Source organism: Hippopotamus amphibius, chromosome 2 (assembly GCF_030028045.1).
Source record: "Hippopotamus amphibius kiboko isolate mHipAmp2 chromosome 2, mHipAmp2.hap2, whole genome shotgun sequence".
Lineage (NCBI taxonomy): Eukaryota > Metazoa > Chordata > Mammalia > Artiodactyla > Hippopotamidae > Hippopotamus > Hippopotamus amphibius.
The window spans coordinates 84,535,868-84,552,489 of record NC_080187.1 but is presented as its reverse complement, the minus strand read 5'-3'; the positions used below and the strand labels follow the sequence as shown (position 1 = coordinate 84,552,489).

The 16,622-nt window shown below is 40.0% G+C and overlaps 1 protein-coding gene across 5 annotated transcripts in view; it reads right to left on the bottom strand.

Moving 5' to 3' along the window:
* Positions 1–9,456: 9,456 nt before the first annotated feature.
* The window catches only part of PLIN2 (perilipin 2), an 80,093-nt gene continuing 72,927 nt past the window's right edge, over positions 9,457–16,622 (bottom strand). For all 5 annotated transcript variants that reach the window (XM_057724928.1, XM_057724929.1, XM_057724927.1 and 2 more), the window contains 6 exons: positions 16,089–16,284; positions 14,353–14,435; positions 13,227–13,512; positions 12,277–12,458; positions 11,239–11,373; positions 9,457–10,310 (listed from right to left, as the gene is read on the bottom strand). In XM_057724928.1, the coding sequence (XP_057580911.1) occupies positions 9,855–10,310; positions 11,239–11,373; positions 12,277–12,458; positions 13,227–13,512; positions 14,353–14,435; positions 16,089–16,284 (1,338 nt within the window). In that variant the 3' untranslated portion in view covers positions 9,457–9,854. The remainder of the gene's footprint in view (positions 10,311–11,238; positions 11,374–12,276; positions 12,459–13,226; positions 13,513–14,352; positions 14,436–16,088; positions 16,285–16,622) is intronic.

Here is a 16,622-nt window from a genome sequence, read left to right as displayed (position 1 = left end):
GTAAAGGTAGTATGAGCCTGGCTTGTAAAAGGTGCTCAATAAATAGTAGCTTTAATTCTCTTTAGTTTCTTAAATACCACCCTCTCACAAGCGCAGACCTCCAAAGTCACCTATAGATCAGGTAACTACTGGCCTAAATAGAATTCTTTGCAGAAGATTGGAGATTCCAAATGTGGGGTTTAGGAAAAGAGGCTCCACCACCACCAAAAAAAAAAGTAGCTCTAGTCCTTGAGATGATTTAAGAGAGCCATATGAATAATTCACCTTCCATATATCCAGAATGAGTCAGAGTATCTAATTTTCATTAGAGTATCTAATTTTATTCCTGACCAACACCAAAACCTATGTGGGGGGCTGAGAAGGAAATAGGAAAGGGTGGGGCAGCTAAGAGGTAGCCACAGTCCATCAAGGTTCAATGGTGAGTTTAGTTTAAAATGCAGTGGTTGTGCCTGACCATCTTCACAGGGTTTTTAGAAATGTGGCACAAGAAAAATCACTGATTTATAAAATACATTCCTTTTTCATTGACATAAACAACTATAGTTTAGACTATCGAAGAAGGAATGAAAGGAATCTCTTGCTGCGAATGCCCATCAGGCATTCTGAGGCCAAACTCAGAATAACATGTTTACTATGAAACTAATGAGATAACCATAGTCCCTCCCTGCACAGATAGTCTTTTCAAGAAAACCAAGTGCCCATGCCAGAGTTCCAGGGAGCTGATTAATTTTTGCAGATTTTTCACCATACAACCATAAGGGGGCACCACTCATTCATAAACTTCATTGATTTCTGTATTTATTATGAGTTTTCCAGAAGGTGGCACTACATGTGTTGGGAATAAGGTGCCATTTTCTAATTTGCATAAAGGTAGGCTAGTGGTGGCCCAGGCCCTGGGTAGGTGGGGCTACTGCAGAAATAAAAACAGTATCTGTGGGAATCTAACTTGCTGGCAAACGTGAGTGTATATTCAGTGCTCGTAAACATGCAGTGCTCATAAACATCAGGAAAACAGATTGATTTTGAAATAGAAAATAATTTTTGAACTAATGAAGTAAAAAGAAAAAGTAAAATTTTAGCTTATATAGAAGTAATTCTAATGTAAAGGGCTATAAAAGGGATCATACAAGAGGTAATGATTAGCTCTAACCCCAAACATGTAAGACTAACCCTATTGAGGTTTTGATTTTAACAGCAACTTCTCAATAGGTTGCATATGCAGCTTGATTATGTGCTTGCAAGTTAGATGGCCAGAAGCATCTTGATTTGGCTTTACTCTTTTTTTTAGCCTGTACCTGAACAATTTGGTACAGCTGAGTGGGTTGATGCGCACCCACTGCCTTACGGTAGGAACACCCTCTTGTACCCTGATGCTTTGTCCTTGGCTAACAAGAGTCTGTGGAAGAGGTTAGAATGTAGAGTGCTCAGCCTTGGGAGCAGGTTGGCATTGGTCACAACAAAATTAAAATCATTCTTAATATCTGTTGCACAACATTCAACTAGTCAATGTTGACCTCTGGGTAGTAGATTCATTTTAAGCAGGTACATCAAGTGTAGGTCTTTTTGAAATTGAAGATGATAAATAAATGGAAAGATACTCTGTCTCCATGGACTGGAAGAATTAATATTTTTAAAATGTCCATACGACCCAGAGCAATCTGCAGATTTCAGTGCAATCCCTATAAAAATACCCATGGCATTTTTCACAGAACCAGAACTAATAATCCTAAAATTTGTATGGACCCAGAAAGATCCCAGATAGCCAAAGCAAACTTAAGAAAGAAGAACAAAGCTGCACATGCTCCCTGACTTCAAACTACATACCATAAAGCTATAGTAGTCAAAACAGGATGGTACTGGCACAAAAACAGACAGACAGATCAATGAATGGAATAGAGAGCCCAGAAACAAAGCCACACACGGTCAATTAATCTATGACAAAGCAGGCAAGAATATACAATGGGGAAAGACAGGCTCTTCAATAAGTGGTGCTGGGAAAACTGGACAGCTGCAGGTAAAAGAATGAAGCTAGACAATTTTCTCATACCATACACAAAAATAAACTAAAAATGGGTTAAAGACTTAACTGTAAGACCTGAAACCATAAATTTCCCAGAAGAAAACATAGGCAATACACTCCTTGACATCAGTCTCAGTAATATTTTTCTTTTATCTGTCTCCTCCGGCAAGGACAACAAAAGCAAAAATAAACAAATGAGACCAAAGCAAACTAAAAAGCTTTTGCCCAGTGAAGGAAACTCTCAACAAAATGAAAAGGTAACCTGCTGAATGGGAGAAGAGATTTGCAAATGATATGTCCTATATTCAAAATACAGGAAAACCTCATACAACTCTATATCAAAAAATCAAAAATTTCAATTAAGAAATGGGCAGAGGCCTTGAATTGGCATTTTTCCAGAGAAGACATACCAGATGGCCAACAGGCATAGGAAAAAAAGTTCAACATCATTAACCATCAGAGAAATGCAAATCAAAACCATAATGAGATATCACCTCACACCTGTGAGAATGGCTATCATCAAAAAGACAAGAAATAACAAGTAATGGCAAAGTTGTGAAGAAAAGGGAAACTTCACACCCTGCTGATGAGAATGTCAACCTGCGCAGCCACTATGTAAAACTATATGGAGGTTACTCAAAAAATTAACAACTGAACTACCACACAATCCTGAAAGTCCACCTCTGCGTATTTATCTGAATAAAATGAAAATATATATGCACCCTAATGTTCATAGCAGCATTATTTACAACAGCCAAGATATGGAAGCAACCTAAATTCCAGGATTTAGCCATAAAAAAAAGAATGAAATCTTGCCATCTGTGACAACATGGATGGACCTGGAGGGTATTATGCTAAGTAAAGTAAGTCAGACAGAGAAAGACAAATACTGTATAATATCACTTATATGTGAGATCTATAAAACAAATGAACATGGGCTTCCTAGGTGGCGCAGTGGTTGAGAATCCACCTGCCAATGCAGAGGTCACGGGTTCGATCCCAGCTCCAGGAAGATCCCACATGCCACGGAGCAACTAAGCCCGTGTGCCCAAAAAAACAAAAAACAGAACAAATGTAACAAAACAGAAACAGACTCACAGATAAAGAGAACAAACTAGTGGTTGCCAGAGGGGTAAAGGGAATTAGGAGGTACAAACTAGCAATTATAAAATAAATAAGTCACAGGGATGTAGTGTACATCACAGGTAATATAGTCAATGTTTTATAATAATTTTGTATGGTATGTTATCTACAAAAGTATCAAATCACTGTGTTGCATACCTGAAACTAATATTGTAAACTATACTTCAATAAAAAAAAAATTTTAATTAAGCTAAATTAAGAGTAGGTCTTTCTAAAATGACATTTTATGGAGCCTACACCAAGGGTCTTATTAAATTTTCTTTCTTTTCCTTTTTTTTTTTTTTTGGCCGCACTGCACAGCTTGTGGGATCTTAGCTCCCCAACCAGGCTCAGAAGTCAAAATGCAGAGTCCTAACCACTGGACCACCAGGGAATTCCCAAGGGTCTTGTTAAAGTAAATTAAGAGTAGGTCTTTTTAAAATAAGACATTTTATGGAGCCCGTACCAAGTGTCTTGTTTGGAAAGAGGGACTATTGGTAACCCTAGCCCTATCTTTTGTTTCAGGTTAAAATCATTTGTTTTCTATTTCTTTCATTTCTGAAAGTATGGCCATTGGACCACCTGCATTAGAATCACTTAGGATGCCTTTTTTTCGGGGGGGGGGGGGCTTTTTAAAAGTGCAGACACCTGGTACTACCTCCAGACCTACTAACCAGATTCTCTAGGGGTGGAACCCAGGAATCTGCATTTCATCAGCCTCCCCAGTTGACAACCCATGGCATAGACAGGGAAGAAGAAGGCTCACTGACAGATGGTATGGTTTTATCCATGCTGAGAGCTCACTAGGGCCATTTCATACAAGGGAGTCAGTCTGACAGATATATTAGCTACATCTTTATTGAGTTGTCCTGTGCTCCAACCTGAGTAGAGTAAACAACAAAAAAGTGCTTGGTTCATACTATTCAACATCTACTCCTATTAATCCAAAGTTATCATTTAAATGGTTGGCTAGAAAAAATGTCAAACAAAAAATAAATGGTTGGCTAGAATCAAAAAGTCAGATAACAGGTGTAGGTGAGGATATGGAGAAATCAAAACCCTCACGCACTACTGGTGGGAATGTAAGATGGTGCAGCCACTTTGGAAAATAGTCTGGCAGTCCGTCAAAAATTAAACATAGAGTGACCATATGACCCACTAGTAATTCCACTCCTAGGTATATACCCAAGAGAAATGAAAAGATAATTTACATGGTAACCATTTCTTCATGACTGACATTTACACAAAATCACCATTTAAACTATTCATTACTCTTGTAAAATATCAATTAACCAACACTATCTACTACCTTCCTCACTTTCTTAACTTCTGGAAAACATTAGACCTTTTTTATTTTCCCCTTCCAAGAAATATCACATTTTCAAATCAGCATTGTTTTTTGCTTCGATCAGTAAAACTTACAACCCAAACTGTCGCCCTTTCATTCCTATACTGCCTTATGCTGAAGTGTCTTATTTTGCAGATTAATTTTGTAATAAAGGTAGGGAATTTAAAAATTAGCAGCCTGGGAACGCTCCTACACTACTGGTGTAAATGTAAATTGGTGCAAGCCATTGTGGAGAACAGTATGGAAGTTTTCTTAAAAACTAAAAATAGAGTTACTCTATGATCCAGCAATCTCACTCCTGGGTACATACCTGGAAAAGATGAAAACTCTAATTCGAAAAGATACATGCACCCCAATGTTCATAACAGCACTATTTACAATAGCCAAGACATGGAAGCAACCTAAATGTCCATCGACAGATAAATGGATAAAGAAGATGTGGTAAATATATACAATGGAATATTAGCCATTAAAAAAAAGAATGAAATAATGCCATTTACAGCAACATAAATGGACCTAGAGATTATCATACTAAGTGAAGTCAGACAGAGAAAGACAAATATCATGTGATATAACTTATATGTGGAATCTAAAAAAATGATACAAATGAACTTATGTACAAAACAGAAATAGACTCACCGACATAGAAAACAAACTTATGGTTACCAAAGGGGAAAAGGGGGGGGTTGCGGGGGAGGATAAATTAGGAATTTGGGATTAAGAGATACACACTACTACACATAAAATAGATAAGCAACAAGGACCTACTGTAAAGCACGGGAAACTATATTCAATATCTTGTAATAACCTATAATGGAAAAGAATCTGAAAAAGAATATATATACAAACATTATAAATCAACTATATTCAATTTAAAAAAATTAGCAGCCTGGAGCCGATAAGTGTGAGGGACAGACAGTGTTCTATAGCCGGGTACTACTTGAAATTTCATCAGCAATCTTCCCCTAAGACTCAGCCATTAAAAGGAATGAAATTGGGTCATTTGTAGAGATGTGGATGGACCTAGAGACTGTCATACACAGTGAAGTAAGTCAGAAAGAGAAAAACAAATATGGTATATTAATGCATGTATGTGGAATCTAGAAAAATGGTACAGATGAACCTACCTGCAAAGCAGAAATAGAGACACAGACATAGAGAACAAATGTCATGGACACCATGGGGGGAAAGAAGGGGTGGGATGAATTGGGAAATTGGGACTGACATGTATACACTGCTATGTATGGAACAGGTAACTAGTGAGAGCTTGCTATATAGTGCAGGGATGCTCTCTGGTGACCTAGATGGGAGGGAAATCCAGAAGGGAGGGGATGTGTGTATACATATGGCTGATTCACTTCGCTGTACAGCAGAAACTAGCACAACATTGTGAAGCAACTATACTCCAATAAATTTTTAGAAAATAAAAAAAATAAAATGGGGATTATTTCCACATTATAGTGGTGAGGCTTAAAGGAGGCTTATATATGACAATTCATTTACCACAGGGCCTGAGTAGTCTTATTGTAAAGAATACACATGAATAAAGTTAAATTAAAATGGAAAAAAGGCTATAAAGTCTCTTGAAGACAGTTTCTGGTCTATATATATCCTTGGCAGGGTGGAGTTCATGCCTTACACCATTAGGAACTCAAATATTGAATCATTTTGTTAATGCAGGTACATATATATACATGTATATATGTATGTGTGTATATATATATGTATGTACATAAAATAATGTAGCTACCTACATATCCACATTGTATGCAATGAATGCACCAACTAGATTTTTTTCAGTGCTAGCAAAAAATGTAGATATTATGATATGGTTCTAATAACTTTTATATGGCTCTCTCAAATAGCACTTTCATGAAATCTGCACCAAGCTAAAGAACCTAGGTCTATTCTACAAGACGAGGCACCTCTATGAGACTTAAAACCTTTCATTATATCCCATTTCTCTCTAATCTGCAGGCCCAGTTTAAGCAAGTTAAGCACGGAGGAGAAATCCCAGGCAATTGCTTCCCCTCCCCCAAACATTTTCCTTTCACATTGCCGTCCTAACATTCCACTTAGCCATCTTCCTGACAATCTTAACAACTAAACATGCATTGTGTTAATCAGCAACCTCACCTGTCAAATTCAACAGGGCCACAGGTTGCCTGTCTCTTACTACCTTACCACCAATTGAGGGTGTGATTTTCCTAGTCTGCCTTTTCCACTTGAGCACCCGGCCTCTGCCTAGCCCCCACTGGATAGTGAACAAGAAGGCCTCAACTCCCACCAGCCATAAAAATATGACCTGAACCTATCCCAGTACGGGTCCAGCTGACACAGTTTCTTCAAGCAATCAGTAACTTCTCAAACATGAGGGAATGGCATTAGAATCTCAAAGGTAAGCAAGAAACCACAAAACATCTTTCTTAGGCCTAAGCTGACCTCAAGCCTAATATGACTTCTTATTCTTCTCCTCTCCAAATAGTCCAATGTGATTTCCTTTCCAGTTTCTCCATCTTTCAGATGAAGTAGGCTGCTACAGGATAGCCTGGGAACTTAGACATCCAACAGTGGAATTATCCAGCATCTTTCCCTTACTAAATAGCAATTGTGGAAATATGATTGGATATCCTACATTACAGGATACCTGTTGGGAAGGTGGACACTTATAGCATGAAGGTATTGCCCTTTGAGATACAAGCAATAAATACCTTGGTTTATAAGCAGGGACATCTCACAAGACCATCACCCATGCAGCCTCTGTGCTAGGTCACTCCTGGAGCTGGATCAGGACTGCAGCCCAGCCGGCTCAGTCCCAAGTCCACAAGAGCCCAGGAAGGTCAGGCTGGCAAGAGCACCCCTTTCCATCCCCCACCTGCTCTCCCAGGCATCATCCCATCTCTTAAAGATTTATGCACAAATATCTATCCTTCTTCTTATTCCTGCTTCCCTCACCAGTCACCTCCATGAGCTAAACGATATCTCAGGTAAATCAAATTTTAGTTTTTCCTTTCACTTCATTAGTCCTTCAATATCTATCATGCCTTATCAAAGTGGATATATTTTCCCAGTCGTGATCTGATACTGTATACTCACTACTCACTCTGAAACTGGCAAGTTAAAGACACTACGTGTCACTGTCCCACAGAAGGTATCCTCATGACTCTAGTGCAAAATAGAAAGACACACCATCCCATCCTCAAACACTTCACTTCCATCTGTTGAAAAACATCACTAATTTTAATTTACAGATGATAAAATCAAGGCTAAAACCTTAATGGCTAATATACCATGTTCCTTTTTTTTTTGCCCAGAACTAATCAGAAAGTTCAAATTATTATTTCACGCAAAAGCAAAAAGCAGGCTTGAACACTCAGGCACACCATGCCAGGCTTCATGTGGCCAAATATTCAAGAACCTGCCATAATTAGAGACTGTGCTAGGCTTAGCATTTTTCCCTCAAAATAATTGTCCTCCTTGGGAAAAAGTCTGTTAAACTAAAACTGCCAGTTTATGCAATAATAAAGTGAGGACACCACAAATTTTGAGACATGTTGACAACAAAATGAAACACATGCAGGCACAAACTTGAGACAAAGACAAAACCACAACAGTGTGCTCATGGCAAAAAGCAAAGGCAGTGGTGTTCTTCTAGAAGCTAAGAGAGGTCTGCTTTATATTTTCTTGCTCATGAAGAACAACTCTGAGAACTTTTTCATAAGCAGTTCAGTAGGTACTATATGTTATGAAGGGGAAACATAAAGGTTTATGTTCGGTATAATAAAGTCTGTGTACAGCTATAGTATATGAATTTTCCAACCAATCAGAAGCAACACAAAATTCCAGCCTTGAAGTTTTGAGTCAAATAACAGAAGGGTCAAATCCAATCTGGACTAATAAAAAAAATTTTTTTAAGAGGTAGAGTCTCTAGAAAAGGCAGTCACTAGGGACAGGCAGGCCAGTGCATGGATTGGTTCCACCCTGGAAGCCCATAAATCATGACAGTCCACCTTCCCAGAAACCAGAAGCTCCTTAGCTTCAAGTATCTCAGGGAATCCCTCCAGCTGAGCTCATGTGATTACTGATCCCTGGAGTTACCTCAAGGGGAAAAAATTTAGTTCTCTAATTTAGGAAGCTTTGATAGCTCATTCACACAAGTGCATGTAAAGTTACATGCTGCTTCCTTGTTTTCATGGGGAGATAGGGGTGAAGCAGAGTAGAAAGAGGAAACAAATTTGACTTAGACTTTGGTTCTGCTGAAGGACAGGCAGAAGCATGTAGCTCTAGTTCTAAGATTGGCTTTTTTGAAAAAGTTTGGCATACTGCAGCTTTGTTACAAGGAGGTCCATATTTCCTAAATAATCAGCCCACACTGAGAGCATGAGAAGTCTAGACACTAGGCAGGAGGTAAGAACTCTTTTCTACAGGGGGTCCAAAGTCTTTTTTCTAATTACTCTCATGTGGTCTTCTAAAGGCACCTCACCCACGACTGAGGTTAGTGACTTTCTTCTGAAGTGACAACATGGTACAGTAAGTCCAGCTGAGACTGGACACTGAACAATCACATTCCTTACACATTAGATGGCCCGTTGGCAAGAAATACTGCTACTTTTACATGAGACTGATGCAGTCACTCACATGCTTCCTCTCAGCTTTGATTTCTTTTCAGCAAGGCAGTCAGTCATAAGTAGCTCCTTCTACTAGTTTAAAAACCCACTCTCGGGGGTCCAGTAAATGGGCAAATGAAATCACCACCACTTAGTAAAATTCTTATAGGAACATTAGCTTTTAATTTGTTTAAAACCTGTTATCAAACATTCCATTTTTAACATTAGTTTTTCAACACTATTACAAATTCCCCAACAGGCCATTTGAATTCATGTGTATTAATAACCCTGTCATGTAGGCGAAGCCGTTCTAAGCAAGCCACACAAAAAAGCACGTGTAACACACAGCATAAAACTGATCTACTCTGCAGTGAATTTTATTGAATTCAAAGGGGGCATTCCTCTATGAAAAATAAAAAACTCAGGGTGCACAAGCATGCATTGAGACAAACCAGTGTTGAGGCCTGCTCAGACCAAACCAGAGCAGACACCAGTTCATATAACAGCCCACATGAAGGTGTTTTTATTCAATACAAACAGACAGCAACAGTGGCAACAGAATGAGACCATACATGCACTGGAACATTTTGTGAGTTCTAGATAGGTTCTGACAAGCCTATCATTCTTTTCTTTCCAGCCAGGTAAACAACAGAACTCATCCACTAATATAGAAACTTCAAAGCTCTTAATTCAGTTGGAAATGACCACAATTGAGGACCTTTTTTCCTCACTAGCTTCTTCCCCACTTCAGAGTTGTCTAGCGGGTTTCAACATAAGAGGAGGCGTCGTCTGGCTGGCTGTCCTGTGCATTGCTGACAGGGTCAGGTTTAAAGTGTTTTGCCCTCAGGCTGCCAGGCCTCCTGGCTGTACCTTGGGCCTGAGCATTGGGAGACTCAGTCACCTGAGGATAAAAGGGACCTACCAGCCAGTTGAGGGGCGTGTTGTTAACAAGATAATCCATCACATCATCTAAAGACTCCTTCATTTTCTGCAGCTGCCCCTTGCTGGAAGTGAGGAGGCCGTCAGACACTTCCTTAAAGGAGGCAGCGCTGCGAAACACTGAGTAGATGTCGCCAGCCATCACCCCCACGTGGTTGGCCTGATCTTGGATGTTCTGTGGTAACCCCTGGATGTTGGACAGGAGGGTGTGGCATGTGGTCTGGAGCTGCTGAGTCAGGTTGCTGGCAATAGCAAGAGTACGTGACTCTATGTGCTGAAAGTAAGACAAGTTTAAGAGTTAGCACTGGATCCAACAGTCCTATGTGTGAATTAGTTCATTTACACTCAACTGGTTATGTCCACCACATGTGGATTCTTTAACTTTTTAAAATCCTCATCACAACCCAGAGTGAAGCAGTACTATTTCACATTTCATAGACATGAACATAAGCTTAGAGTTTAAGTAACATGCCCCACTTAAACAGCTGGAAAATGGCTGAGTGTGAGTTTGAACTAGTGCCTGAGTCTTTAAAGTTCATGCTCTTAAGCTGAAGAAATCTAACAGGGGAGACTGGACAGAAGGAAAATACATCCCATATTAGTAGGGCCAACTTAGATATTCTCTCCTCAAGTGAGACATGATATGAACAAATGATTAATATTGATTTTAAGGGCAAATGCACACTTGCTTTTGGAACCCAAAGAACCACTTTCTAGGACTACAATATGCTATTTCTTCTGTCTGGAACATTCGTCCCCCTTATTGTCCTTTCACCTAGTTTATTCACCCCTTAGGTCTCAGCGTACCACTCATCTGTTCCAGCAAACCATCTGACTCACCCATCCTCATTCCAGGGTTGAGTTAGTACCCTTCCTATGTAGTAGTCTCATAGCAACTATATTTATGCTATCAGAAAAAACACTATGACAGTAAACATGCTGTATTCACTTAGTCTGTACCCATTATAAGGGCAACGCCCGTGTTTCTCAGTTAGTTGTATCCTGAGAGGCAATACACCTATCTAAGTTGTTAAAGTTGCAAGTTTTTGCTTTTCTGTCACCTAACAAGCAACCTATGTACATTGTATCATTCAAACTTTTGATAGAGAAGAGTATTCTTAGTGGAATAATAAGAAAATTGAGAAGCCTGGTAAGGACTTCTTCAGAAACCACGGTGGATGCCTCTGTCCCAGCTGTCTCACCTCAGCACAGTGGGACTCATCTGTATCATCATAGCCGATGCTTCTCTTCCACTCCAGCCAGGACAGATAGAGCTTATCCTGAGCGCCCTGAATTTTCTGGTTGGCATTATGCACATTCTTCCTGGCAAATTCAATCTAGAACACATTGAAAAAAGACAAAGGAACAAACTCATCATACATTTATGTTAGCTTGTTCTCAGATTTACGATGTAAATCAGTCAACATCAACTCTTACAGAAATACTTGTTTTTTAAGGACACCTATCCCTGATAGCATTATTTGTTATCAATATGTGTAAGTCAACCAAGTAGTCATAGTACTTTACTGCCTCTTATTTAATTATTAAACCACTGTCTCCAATTTATCTCCAGTTTAACACAGTTAAGGCAACTGAAATTTAGTAGGTGTAAACTATATCATTACAAAAGAGAAAGGAACTCAAACTTCCTCTTCCCTGTTGCCAGCCACCTACTTCCCCTTCCAAGAATAAACTGGTTTCTAATGGCCATACAATGTGCTGTTCTGTAACCTGGCAATCCTTAATGGCTACACAGTAGTCTTTTGTGATGTATCAATATAATCAGTCCCCTATTAGTTAATGTGCATTGTTTATACTCTTCTGCACACTGAACAAAAATACTTATCTGCCCAGTTAAGTTTCTAGGAGTAAAACTGCTTCAGGTATAGGTGTGTCTGAAACTTTCCTTAAGAGTTCCTTGAATCCTCCAGAAGTGCACAAACATAAGTACACCTCTTTCTCTACACCATCGCCTGCAGCATCTAACTTTGCCAATGCCATTGGCCAAGACAGGAATCAGTAATTTGACCCCTAGAGTAAAATTAACACCACTTCATATACTGATATTTCAGCTATTTATACCTTTTTTTCTGTGAGTTTTCTGTATACTCTTTGCCCATTTTTCTATTGGATTATTCACAAGGTAAGATTAAAATTCTTGGATTTCATGATTATGTTTACTCCCAATCCTTGAGATAAATGAACTCCTTTCAGATAACTTTAAATGAAATTGTACTCACCAGGTTGACAGTAGAATGGAGCTGAGAAATGGTCTCTTGGCCTTTTTGTTTAGCTTCTTGAACCCTGCTGAGGGCCTGCTGGTAGGCCCGTGAGCGGAGCTTGGTGGACAGGGATCCAAGTCTAATATAATAACTTGGCTTCTGAACAGTATCAAATCCTTCCACGTTTTTGGCTTGTTTTTCTAAAGTTATAAAGAAGTGACCAAAAAAAAATGTCCAGGATCACAGCTCTAAGTGCCAAGGCCTGGATTCTAACCTGGATCTTGACTTTGTTGATTCCACCCACCCACCTAGCAATTATGGACCCCTTTTCCCAAGATGGCTCATGACTGCTGCTGTGGGCTTGGTAACCTAGAACACATCACTGTATGTGACACATGTCATCTACAAAGCTGTCTTCCAACTAAAGCTTCTTAACTGGCATACAGCACCAAATGTTTAATGATTCTGTACAGCAGCCCATTAAGGACAATCCATTTATAGAAAGTATTTCTCTGGAAGTTTCAAAACTTACTATGTACAGCTCAATGTGAAACCTAAGAGTGCCTTAAGAAGGAAAACTATAGAAACAGAAAGACTAGGGGCTGCTCAGACAGTGGGGTGGGGTGTGGGGATGGAGACTGACTGCCAACAGGCATGAAGGATCTTTTATCTTTGGGGGTGACAAATTCTACAACTGAATTGTGGTGATGGTCGTGTAACTATAAATTTAGAATGAAAACGGGAATTTTTTAGTATATAAAAGTATTTATCTCAGTGAAGCTGTTTAGAAACACTGCTTTAAGACAGAAAACACTGGGAGTTCCCTGATGGCATAGTGATTAGAACTCTTGTCTTTCACTGCCCTGGCCTGGGCTCAAGAGAACTGAAATTCCACAAGCTGCAAGGCACAGTCAAAAAAAAAAACCAAAAAAATACAAAACACTATTTCAAGACAAAAATCATATTACCTAGTTCGCTGTTGGTGAGAGGGAGGTACTGGTCTACCAGCAGCTCTGATCTGGTGAGCGCATTTTCTACTCCACTGCTCACCAGCTGCATCATCCGACTTCCTAGGACTGTGTTAATGCCGCCATTGACTGCGGACTTGGTCTTCTCCACACTGCCGGTCACTGCTCCTTTGGTCTTGTCCACCACCCCAGTGATGGTGCTGGCCACGGAATCCTTGGCCCCAGTCACAGTAGTCGTCACAGCATCTTTTGCCCCAGTCACAGCCCCTCTGGCATTGGCCACAACCTACAAGGAGAAAAGCAGATCATGTGGCTGGTAAGAAACAGGGGCATAAATACCTATTTAAGATCTTAACTAAGGGAGCATAGTTGAAGAGTTAAAGAATGAATCTGGCCCTTTTACTTTCTAGTTGTAGGTCTTGGACAAGTCACTGAGGGTTGATGAGCCTCAATTTCCTTATCAGGTATAACTGTCCCACCTGCCACCACACAAGGATTGTAGGAGGACCAAATGAGGGAAACAGATTAAAAAACTGTCAATTTGTCAAGTTTTTGTTGTTGTTTTGTTCTTTGTTTTATACTAGATGAACATGTAGCAAGGCACAAGGGGTACTCTAGAGAAAAAAGCCATTTTCCACGTTGACATGCTTATACTAAGCCCCTCATGCATGCGTATATGCACAGACACAGGTACCATGCATACCTGGCCCTATTTACACAGCCCCAGGCCAAAACACAGGCAGAGGTGTCAGTTTCCATCCTACTGGCTGTGCTCGCATATACCAAGGGAGAAAAGGCTCTATTCACCACCTCTGCATTTATCCAATACCACATGGGAATCAGTGATTTGAAAAAGCAACTTCACCTTCAGGGATGAAGCCCACAAATTTAATAGAGAGCAGACTAAAGGTATTCTAGCCCAAAGGTGGACAGTCCCATCCCTGCTTCTTAAGACAGCATGACAGCAGTTCAGGAAGTAAGGGAGTGGTCATTACTCTTCCAAAAACATCTCTAAGGTTGAGGGGGAAAATAAGTATTACCTGTTTATGGCCTGCACAGCCTGTGCTAAACAGATAAAACTTAAAAATGTCAGGTGGCAAGCCTCAGCACTCTGTCTCAAGCTCACCTGGTTTGTTGGCTGATTCAGAATAGGCAGTTTCTCCTCAAGCCTGTCTAGCCCCTTACAGGCATAGGTATTGGCAACAGCAACTGGAAGAATCGCAGATGGTGAAAATGTTAAGTCTTGCTAAGCGTGAACGTATATTTTAAGCCTTTATTCTTGCTATTAAAAAGAACAGCAAACATGTTTATTTTATTTACCATACGATGCTTTGCCTGGTTTTTCTAGTTCAGAAAGAAGATTCTTGCCAGACTTCTGGTAACTTTCAGAGATGTAAGGATGGCGGGGGGGAAGGGGTGGGCAGCAAGCAGAAGCAGTGACGGGCCAAGCAGGCAGCTGGCCAAGAAGCCTCTTCACTCAACAACTGTCCCCTAAGGTTAGTGCCAAGAGAAGCCAGGCTTCACCTGAACCCTCATCCAGGGAACAAGGTATCTGAAAACTCTCAAAATTAGCCTTTCCACGCTAGTTGAAGCCCCACCTACACTTAATTCAGTAGGTGGCAGTGTACTTGGGTTATCACCAGGAAACAGTATGCTAACAACACCCTGCATCTCAGGGTGCTGACAAGACCCAGATTTTAGTTCAAGCTCCCCCCACCTGCCCAACAATGACCAAGCCTAGAACTAGTACTAAACTCACTTGCAAAGTAGCAGAGTTAGAAAACTGATCTCTAAAAGGTTTTTTATAATCCTAAAAGTCTATGACATAACTATTTGGGGGAATGAGTCAAAGCTTTATTCAAAAGCAGTTCATAATGTGGAGAAATTGAAAACTCCATTCCTAGGTACATTCCCAAGAGAATTGAGAACGTACATCCACACAAAAACTTATGCACACGTGTTCACAGCAGCATTCATTATTCATAATAGCTAAGTAGAAGCAACCCAAACATCAACTGATGAGTGAGTAAAATATGATATACCCACACAACAGAACATTAAATTATTCCATATTAAAAAGAAATGAAATACTAATATGATGCTACAATTTGGATGAACCTTGGAAACATTATGCTAAGTGAAAGCTAGCCAGTCACAAAACACCACATATTTTATGATTCAATTTATATTACACGTCAAGGATATTTAAATCTATAAAGACAGAGACTGCTAGTTGCCTAAGGTGGGGGGAGGGGGATGGGGAGAGACTGTGAATGAGTGTACGTGTACAATTCACCAGCATTCACAATACTGTCATTCACAATATTGTGCAACCATCACCATGATCATTTCCAGGACTTTTTCATCATCCCAAACAGAAAGTGGCATGAGGTTTCTCTCTGGGGTGATGAAAATGTTCTAAATTGATCATGGTGATGCCTACACAACTCTGTGAATATACGAAAAGCCACCGAATTGTACACTTTAAGTGGGTAACTTATATGTTAATTTTTTTTTTTTTTTAAAAAGCAGTTCTTGTATACTGTGCAGTCCCAAGGAAGACAGCTATTTGTTCACTCACTGGTTCCCTGTGTGATCTCACTTGACAACAAAGAAGCATCTCTGGGGGATTTTTTTTTTTTAATACCATAACATCTGCCATTGCTATGAAGCAGGCTTTCTATAATAATGAGGGTCACCTGGCAGTTTCTCAGTAAAGGCAGTGTGTGCCTCAGAAAAGGCTGAGGATTCCCTGATGTGTGCTTAGGGCATTGTGCTGGCATTCACCATATTCAAGCCAGCTTTGGGCTCACTTCTGATGAGTACGTGGGACTAAATTTTGAGGGGGAAATCAAAACTCACTTTGTGGCTCTAGCTTTTGGATGACTGGCAGAGCACTTGTCAGAGCCACTGAGGTGATGGTCTTCACACCCTTCTCTGCCATCTCACACACAGACTTCAAGTAGGGATACTGATCCTTTGTACTGATGTAAGCCGAGGAGACGAGGTCATATGTGGAGCTCACCAAGGGAAGGTTGGCCACCCTTGTCACCACACTCTGCAACCAAGAAGGAGGAAGGGGTTAACTTCCAAAACACACTGGGAGGGAAAGGAATCAAGAAACAGCTATTTATAAGCCAGGACAATGGAAGCAACCTAAATGTCCATCAACAGATGAATGGATAAAAAAGATGTGGTACATATATACAATGGAATGTTACTCAGCTGTAAAAAGGAACAAAATTGGGACATTTGTAGAGACATGGATAGACCTAGAGACTGTCATACAGAGTGAAGGAAGTCAGAAAGAGAAAAACAAATATCGTATATTAACACATATATGCGGAATATAGAAAAATGGTACAAATCAACCAGTTTGCAAGGCAAATAAAGACA